The following is a 10,028-nucleotide window of genomic DNA, read 5'->3' on the forward strand; positions in this document are numbered from 1 at the left end:
ACCTGATACTAAGACAAAAGTAGGACTGAATCATCACAGAACAATCTGTGAGGTACGCAGCTTGGAGACCTGTGTAGGATGCAGACAAATCTATAACTGTCAGGCTCCAATGACTAATTATAATACTATATTATTTTACCTCTGCAGTGAGCATAACCAGTGTACAACTGTGTGAGTGTATGTAAATAGCAGGATATACTCTGCACACTGCATTAGTAAATACTAAAATTTAAACCTCGGCTTTGTTTCAACTCTATAGTAAAAAGTGACATTAAAAAAGCAAAGTGAACCCATGCAGCAAAGCTCGACTTCTCTCAGGTTTGTTCGCCAGTGAATCATTAGTTTGTGTCGGAGAAACTAACCAGTTAATCATCAAGTTACTTCGAACAGTCCAACGACACTGCCACACTCTAGGAGAAAAAGTAATCAAATAGATTTTTGAGATAAAACATTGAGTACGCACTGACTTAAATTGCTTGTTATTTACATCCAGACTTGTAGCAAAATCGTCATTGTGTCCTCCAGGACAATTGACTCTCTCTTGGACAGCAGTGCTGGCCCCCATCCAGAATTTTCTTTTGATCAACTTCTATGACTATTGTCACCATTCCATGCATACCATTACAGAGAGGGCTATTGGAGACGGTATTAAAAAATAGACCATAATCCCTGCCAATATGGAAAGAAGACGGATCTCAATAACCGCAGCAGACAGGTCGGGGTGCATCTGTCTACCCCATGCACCCCGTCCATTCTCCCACTTTACCTCAATTGAATAAGAATAGAAGAGGAAGCTCGGAGTGCTTGGTGTCTGTGTGTAGGAATGGAGGTTCATAATCTCCCTTAATGAGCTTGTTTCTGGGCTATTATCCGGCGGCCTGCCTGAGGGAAATGCTGGTGTTTCCTATCAAGTGGCCCCGCAGCGCTGACCCTCGCATGGCTCTGCATATGAAATGTAAGGGCCAAGCCTTTTGTCTCCTTTCTCCCAGCCTCTAGCTGAGCTCCCGAGCCATTTGCATAGTCCTGAATGGACCAGCCAATGTTATTAATTAATACAGAGCCAGCCTGCGCCACCTGACAAAATCCCACCGAGTGGCCCGAACGGAACTGTTTCATCAAAAGAGAGGAGCCATTAGGATTGAGAGGCCTTATTCTCCACTTCTCCTCTTCTTTCTCTTGTTCCCTTGAAAACAGAGAGCCGTGGGTTTTATGCATGTTTTCTTTTTCAGTATGGGGCAGCAGTGGTGGGAGTAGTGGAGGGTGCTGTCTTGAATAAGTATGAAATAGGAAGGCCACAGGTGACCCGTTGTCAACTGTCTTGCAAATGTAAATCCTCCTGAGAGATCTCCTCCTTCTGCTGCATCTTCACCTTCTCCGCTCGGAGGACGTCTCAAGGAGGATTCTCACCAGATAACCCAAAGATTTACAGCTGGGAACGTTCCACAAATGGGGTTTCGAATCCCCAGAGATCTTCAGATGCACCAAATTGTTGACTCACTTGCTCTCTCTCTTTCTCGGTCTTGCCCTCACTCTCTGTTTGCCTGGATACATGTCTGAGGAGAGCATACACAGATTAATGGCCTGTTGCTAATCCAGAGCTATCTCCAGAAAGTCTCTCTCCTAAAACACAATGTCAGGAGGACGACTCCGGGAGGCTTGTAAATTTATTTCCACTGCCTCATTGAAGCAATTAAGGACAAAGTGCATGCTGAGTCTTTCACAATGTTGCTTTGGGAATAGGTCTGATCACTGACGCGCTGTCATTCCACACATTAATCCGCTGGCACAAAATAAGGGGTGAGAGAGGGTGAGGAAAAGAGCAAGAGATAGGACAGAATGAAGGAAAGGGAGATTGAGAGAAAGAGAGGAAGGGGTTTTCTTCATCAACTTTGCAAACATGAACCTTTGTTGCAAACTTTTCTCACCCCATCATATCCATTGCACAACCGGTGCAGGGGATTCCATCACTGTATGTTGTAAATACCTGTCACCTCCCTTGTATCTATTCATCTAACTATACACACACTCCTCTGAATGATGTCAGCACAGGGAGCTGTTTCCCATGAGGGGGTGTAGTTAGCATTCCTGTTTGAGGCCTGCAGAAAAGGAAGCTGCTGCTGGTGGTGGGGGTCACCCAGAAAGTGAGAAACAAAGGAGTGCCAAACAGCCATACCGTGGGTAATTGTGCATTTTTTTTCTTTCATTACTGTTAATATAGTATATCCTTAAAGATGTGTAAAAGTGCTAGTTTCCACTCTCTACACATTTTGTAGCTTTGAATGTGGAGGTGACGCAAACAGGAGAAACCTGCCCTATAGAGAATCTCAACATGGGAAAGCTATCATGTCCTCCAGCTGTAGGGCGGGGAGGCGTGAGAAGTAAGGGGGGAGAGAAAGAGGGAAGGAAGGCGGCGGGGGAAAGAGATATGAAAACATGACATGCCTTAGAATTGGCAGTGCAAAAACAATACACTCCTCTGGCTTTCCCCACCTCCCCTGTTCCCTCCTGCATCTTCTCCGTTTCTTCAGATCATGTTAAAGGCTCCCTGTCCCTCCCACGACTCGCTGGATGTTTGATCTTGAGAGAACAATTCACCTCAAGAGCGGAAAGACAATGGCCTGCCTGCCTCCACCCCTGTCCATTCCTCTTCTCGACCCTGTGCGACATGGGAATGCCCCTCAACCAGGCTAAATCTGCTTTGAAGTGTTACTGGATGCGCTGGAAGCCACTGATATGCCTCTAAAACACAACCACATACCAGCCCAAGAGAAGACAAATGATGGAAGTCAGAGCTAAGAGTCTAACACTGAAATGTCTTCCATGACATATGCTTTTCTAAGGCAGAATATTACCCATTGGAGGTACCGCATCTCACTTTAGTTACGGCGGGCCGGGACTGGCCCACAGCACACCTTTCAACAGAGTTGTTGCCGCATGTTATTGAGAGAAGAGGGCTTTGATACCGTGGTGAAAGAAGAATGTGCAGATAAAGATATTTTGCAACACAAGAAAGAATGTTGATGCAAGCCATTATTGCTTGGTTCGACTTGGCAGCTTATTCATTATCAGTGTCACTTGTGCTATTGAGATGACGTCGGACTCCGCATGGTCATCTTTTCAACAGTTTTTGCAATTAAATAAAACAACCCCAAAAAAAACCCAACCAAAAAAAATCTAAATTAATTTGGACAAACATCTGTTAATAATTCAGAACATTAAATGTACAAATGTACGTAAGCTCCCACTGTGTCCTACCTGTGGCACAGAGGGCGATGAAGGTCTGGACATGTTTGCGTATAAGTGCCAGCTTATCCTCAGGCAGTGGCAGCCTCCTCACAATGTGCTCGATGAAGTCGTTCGGCGTTACTGCTGCCAAGTTCCACTTCAACTTTCCCAACACCACCAGTTCCCATTCCTGGAGAGAGAGAGAGAGAGAGAGAGAGAGAGAGAGAGAGAGAGAGAGAGAGAGAGAGAGAGAGAGAGAGAGAGAGAGAGAGAGAGAGAGAGAGAGAGACAGAGAGAGAGAGAGACAGAGAGAGAGAGAGAGAACCAAAAATAAGAAAGACTCAGTAAGTAACAAGTTAAGTGACAAAAAGTACAACCACATATTTACATACTGGGGCAGTTTACAGTGCACTGCACTGCAGTTGCAGCCAGTTATGATGCAGCCTAAAGTGAGTGACTGTGCTATTGTAAGCTCCTGGCCCCTTACATTAGTATGTGTGGAGGTTAAGCATTATTGTTATTATGTTAGTCTGCTTGGCCGGGCCTGGGACAGAGAAACACCAGCAGCGCCACCAACACAGGTGACCTCACAACACTGTCTCCCTCCCGGTCTGTCTGTCTGGCATCTGGGGACTTTCCTAAAGAGGCCCACCGGAGGTTCTGTGTGTGTGTGTGTGTGTGTGTGTGTGTGTGTGTGTGTGTGTGTGTGTGTGTGTGATTGCTGAGTGAAAATGGATAGGAAGGCTGTGCTTGTTGAGCAGGACTAGCAATAAATCTGTTTTGTTATAAAGCTAAAAAAGGGTCTCAATATTTAATCTGATCTCATCCCATTCCTCATTTAAACCATCAAAACCCTTTATCGTATGCTGCAACAGGTCATGTGATTATTTTTCTTTAGTGTATTTTCTGTGTTTGTTGCCCTTATCAATACATCCACCTGTTCAGTCTGTATTATTCTTCATATCAACTATGTAAAGTGCAAAATATAAAGCCATAAACCTTGGGCAGTGGTTGAACAGCTTTGAATTAAACATTACTCAGGACATTTATTCACCAGAATCAACTTCTCTGTACTAATTATTTTACTCTTGGCAAAATGCAATGACACATGCTAGTCTAGATGAGTGTGTGTGTAATTTGTGTACGCATGTGTGCGTAGGGCGGGGAGACACTAGGTGTGGTGTTTTCTTCTCTTAGAGTGTATTGTTACTTTCACTTCCTAGAGAAGGAGGTGATTAACGAAAGAGTTGGTGACTAATTTGGGAAAAAAAATTGTGAACTGCAGCCTTGTGACCCGGGATGCTCTTCACCCCCCCCCCCCTCCCCGTCAATAAGAGAGAGAGAGAGAGAGAGAGAGAGAGAGAGAGAGAGAGAGAGAGAGAGCACATGGACACAGTCATGAGACAATTCAACATGGCTGCCACTGACCCTGCTACCAGCTGCAGTGCTCTAATCAAAGTGACCTTTGTCAGCCTTGTAATGTTTTCTGATCTCTTTAATGCCAGAGGAATGGAGAGAGGAAGGAGTTTTTTTATGTTTAAACAGGGGATTGCGTTTATGCCCACAGTTACTCATGTGGTAGAAAATGAGAAAATATAGCACCTCTGACTTAAAGGTCAAAGGTATCATCCTCTGCTTGCTTGGAGGTGTGTTATATCAAAGATTCAATTATTTGATTGTGTCTGCAACATGGCTGCCTCCTGCTCTCAAAAGCCTTTTTCCATCAGTGCCAGCAAGCAAGATTCAAGTCTACAGCAAAGGCTATGACAAACCTTGCAACACAGGCTCTAAGCTGGCAGGCAACAACTTCCTTCTGCTAGTGCCTTCCTCTGGTCACACCTTCTTTGTAACATTGTGGTTCTCTTTACAAGAAATTGTTACCAAAGACAGGACAAAAAAAAACAAAAAAAAAACGATCACATGCCCCAAGCAGCTGATCTCTGTTTCCTGTATCTGCATGTCAGCCAAAATACTGCCTTATACAGAAACACTGAGAAGAGGCCCCAACAAACCAGTTCAAGGACTGAGGGCTTTGTCTTCAGACTGAACATAAAGGTACAACGTTTTCTTGTAAAAGTGCAGCATGACTGTCCACCCCGGCCAATGGGGCAGTACTTTTTTCATTTGAATGCACATTCTGTTTACTTGTCCCGCTTATAATACGCTAACTATTGCACCATTCACTGGAGAGAGGGGAGATTAAATCTGACACAGTATTCCAAAGAAGGAATTACATTCCAAAAAATGATCAGAAACCAATCAAACCAACAGCAGCTCATCATGAACTTGAATATTCTGCAGCATTCGGCTCGGTGAGTAGAGCCGACCAGTCAGGCCTACAAGCATGGGCCACGTCTGAATCATAATATGTGGCCTCTTTCACAACATGGGTGGGATTGGCTGTTGTTTACTGAGAAACGTTTATGTAGCACCACAGAGCAGTGGGGAAACCCTTATCTGATGTGAAACTGAGTTAATTAATTGGTTTGCACTGGTGAAGGTAGCTTGTATTATCAGGCCAAAGAAGACTTATCAAATGAAACAGAGGAATGATAGTTGGTTTTTTTTAACTCCAAATGACACACATCTAGCCTGCGTCACGAGTTCCATGCATCATTGTGACTGTAGGCTGCATTTCAGCGTTGAAAAATGTGTGAGAATCTGAAATATTGCAGCATGACATAATATCAGAAAAGTGTGCATCCATGAGTTATTCTTGGATGAAAGCTAAACTGTAAAAGGCAAACTTGCATTTCTCTGTGTCTCTCCCTCTCAAGCTGACAGGAACAGAGTCAGAACTTTGGCTGGAGTTCAAGCTGACCCCGTTGCTCTGTGCAAATATCTGCCACTAGATGGCGAAGGAGACCACTGCACAGGCTGGATGGATACTGTAAAGCCCTGAGGGTCTTGTACAGTAAAGAGAGCCATTGTGGAACAATTCACTGCAAGGCTTTTTATGCACCTTTGATAACAGCAGTGGAGGCTGCACAACAGAATGACCGTAATGAGAAAAACCCTGGTGTTTTGTATGTGATGTTTTGAGCTGAGCTGAACTGAGCTGAATGATTCAAATGAAGATATTTGAGTGAGTTAATACCTTAAAACAACTGAAATACCCCCACCCACCCCCCTTTACCCCCAAAACACACATGATGTAGAAAAACATATATCAGGAAGCTATATGTCTGGGTTTATCCAGCAAATGACGACAGCATGACACTTCAGAGGTGTCACTGTGAATTTTGTGAAATGTATTGAACCAACTGTTGCTTACCAGCAGCTCTTGTGGTCTGATGGAGTTATCTGTGTAGATGCAAAGCTTCTCCGCAGTTAATGGACGAGTCTCTTTCAATTTGGATGCAAGAAACATGCACACTGCTCCCAGCAGCTGCAGGTTACACTTTTTGGTGGGTACCACAGCTAAAAATCTGTCTAAGTAGTTCATGGCCAAGGGAAAAACTTCTTCCTCGCACTTCTGCTCCTCACAAACCTGAATAAAGAGACAGCAGACAATGCAGCAATGTTCAGCATTCGGAATCAGTAATCCACCCTACAGAGATCTGACTTATTTTCCAGCACTTGAAATGTATATAAAACTTTTATGAGAGAACGAAACAAAAGAAAATCACATAAATAGCACATATAAATTCAATGACACACATTGTTGGGGCCCGGCCAAGAATTTGCGCCCAGCCCTAATAGGTTGCGACATCATCAATTAATTCAAAATACATTATTTAACAAAGAATGAAATAAGTCTCAGACACATACTGTCAATAGAATGGCATAACTGCAGTTCATTCACTAAGAAATGAATTCAAGTCACAATCAGCCGAGCCAAAAAACAACCCGACGGCACAGCACACGGAAACACTCTTTTTTTTTTCATTCGTCATATTTTCATAAAATAATTAAAAATATAAATAAATTATCTAGACAGGTTTTCTTCGCATCATAATGTCCAGGGGGGTCTTCTGTATCAGACCCGACAATTCATATCCAGATCCGCACGCGATAAACGGGAATAAAACGTCAAAATGAAAAGTAAGTCGCAAGAGATTGGTCTGATGTGCGTCACCGGCGACCCGATATATTGATTTCAAAAATTAATTAAAAATCCTCAGTGTGTCGGACCCTTACAATATGTACATGAAAATAAAGCCCGAAGACTCAAGATTGTTTACAGATGGATGTTGACCAGAAATATTTGACGAAGTGTCAAAAATCGAACATAAGTCCAGAGTGAGGCATTGCGACGGGGGGAAGACCAAAAGGAGAGATAAGGCCCTCGCCCCTTCCGACATTTAAAATAGATACCTCGAAACGCTTTTTGAGATCATTCCTATATTCAGTGGAGACAAAAGACCCTCCTTTGCCATTGTCGATGGGCTTTAACCGCTGTTATTGCGTTAATGACACTGTAAAGTCTTCTTAAAAGCACAAGCGCTCCTGTAAAAACCAACATGGCGATAGAACAGCACAGGGCAGCATTGCATTGGGGAGTGCATACGTGTGCATGGAAATATTCAGGCTATCTAAAATAATAACATTAAAAAATGAACGGGCAGCTCGTACAGACAACATATGGGGAATATCAAAGAAAGACAACCATGGATATCACAACTCGAAGTTTTACAAACAGTCTTCGCCACCGTACTTTAAAAATGGGAAGAAATGACAGAAGGCGACACATTTGCTTAATATGAGGAATAAGCAGTCGGAAATGAGAGCTGGGCGTCTTATCTACTGTCCAGAAATTGCAATGAGCGCTCGGAAAAGCGCTAACTAAACAATTTAGGAGGCTTTAAAGTCGAGCACGGAAATAATAAGACATGTCAGCATTCGGTGTTTCGCTGTACCTCCAACATCCAAGTAGCGACCATCCTCCTCATAAACGGCTGGATATCTTTCTGGACGCCTTTGAAATAGGAATATTGTGGTAGAAACCTCTCCTCTATGGTCAACAAGCTCTGCAGGACTCTGTCATCGCACAGGAGGTTCGGATCGGGACGAGCTCGTATGATGGTGTCCATTTCGAGGCAAAGCAGCTCCATGGTGCTGGTGCTTTCACTTGAGTAAAAAAAAAAGAAAAAAGTAGTATTTCTCTCTCGAAAACGTAAAAGCGGCGTTGCAGAGCAAAAAATGCAAAAAGACGGCAGAGAAAGTCTATTAGAGGCATAAAAAGTGAGACTGCAGGGGCTCCGTAAGAGTAGTCCTGCCTCTCCTTGTTGAGAACTTTTTCCTCTCTCCACAGTGCGCCTCTACTTTCATCCGCCTGGCCAGATCAGGCGCATTTCAAGACTGCCGTGCATGCGCCACTGACGCAATTCACTTCATTACCTCTGTATAGACCAGAAGAGCATGCTGCACTCCTGTCCCTCTTTCTTCTATTCTAGCATGCACAACTTTCAGAATACGTGTTTCATTTGAACGTGTATGAAACAGACACTTTCCCAGAAGGAGACGCACAACAAACTCGACTGTAACCAGATTTATTCGCACAGACCATACAGACTGTTTTAAGCTGAAATAAACCAATTTCTTTGCATATACTAATGTATGTGACTGATGAATGTTGAATTGTTACAGGTATGTTTCTTGTTTCTTCACGTTGGTGATTGATTGCTTTGTGATGGAAACTGCAGAATGCTGGGCAATCACTTAAGAGTAAAAATAAAGGAATATTATTGTATCATTTCATTGTTGCATTATTGCGCACATTTTCATCATAAGGAACTTCAAGAACCAAACTTTAGGCTTTTGGCTAAAGTGCAGCAAGTGACCCCTTGTAGAGGTATTCTGCATATTAGATTGGATTAGACAACAAAAAAAAGCCACTGATTCGTGTTGCTCTCTTCTTGACTAGTTTGTCAGTTTTTTCGGATGGACTCAGTGAACCTCAGTGCAGAGCATGGCGCATGACGCATGTAGATCTATATGTATGTGGCCATAAACACGGCAAGTTAACTTAACGCGCACGGACAGGAACCTCTGACACACGCACGCACGCACACACACACATGGTTTTACACGAACTATTTAATTCACTGCAGCCACAAACTGCTTGTGGTTTATGAGATAGCTTTCTAGGAAATGTCAAGCAGCGTTGAGTTTTTTGCATAATCCTCTGTTAAAGATAACACAGAGATGAGAGTCATTGGCTTTGCTCAACCCAAATATCATCAACCAACTTAACAATTCCTGCTATAAAGCACTATTTTTATGATTTATTTATTTATTCAGGCTTGTTTAATAACTTACATGGACAAACAAGCAGGTGGAAACGAAACTGAGAGTACAAATCATTGAGCAGATAATTAAAAAAATGACTGCCAAATGATTTAGCCTCACATACAGTCACAAAGAGAATCTGCATGGGTAAATATGTTAATCCCCCTCCTATTCTTAGTCGACTTCAAAGACTGAGCTTTGAATGAAATGAGACTTCAGTGCATCAGGGCAAGACTGGGGACTGTAAAGTCCTCAGAGCTTTAGAGCTGTTAATTTCCATCCGAAGCTGGTTGGCTATATAGCAATGCTTGTGAGAAAAGTGGGGGAAATGTCTCTTTAAAGTTTTTTTCCCAGTCTAAGTTGTTTCCTCCTCCCTGTGTGTCTATTTGCATAGCCAATAGTTCCTCAGCGCTCGACCGAGGCTGTGCGATTGTTACTGGGCAGACTTCTCTCTCTCTCTCTCTCTCTCTCTCTCTCTCTCTCTCTCTCTCTCTCTCTCTCTCTCTCTCTCTCTCTCTCTCTCTCTCTCTCTCTCTCTCTCTCTCTTTCTCTCTCTCCCTCTCCCTCTCTCT

The 10,028-nt window shown here is 43.2% G+C and overlaps 1 protein-coding gene across 1 annotated transcript in view; it reads right to left on the reverse strand.

Moving 5' to 3' along the window:
• ccnd2a (cyclin D2, a) overlaps positions 1 to 8,317 on the reverse strand; it is a 21,524-nt gene extending 13,207 nt beyond the window's left edge. The window contains exons 1-3 of the mRNA XM_083917286.1: positions 8,085 to 8,317; positions 6,500 to 6,715; positions 3,256 to 3,415 (exon numbers count right to left, since the gene is read on the reverse strand). Of these exons, the coding sequence (XP_083773412.1) occupies positions 3,256 to 3,415; positions 6,500 to 6,715; positions 8,085 to 8,279 (571 nt within the window). The 5' untranslated portion in view covers positions 8,280 to 8,317. The remainder of the gene's footprint in view (positions 1 to 3,255; positions 3,416 to 6,499; positions 6,716 to 8,084) is intronic.
• Positions 8,318 to 10,028: the final 1,711 nt, after the last annotated feature.

The sequence above is a fragment of the Echiichthys vipera genome (genome assembly GCF_963691815.1).
Source record: "Echiichthys vipera genome assembly, chromosome: 7".
Taxonomy (NCBI): Eukaryota; Metazoa; Chordata; class Actinopteri; order Perciformes; family Trachinidae; genus Echiichthys; species Echiichthys vipera.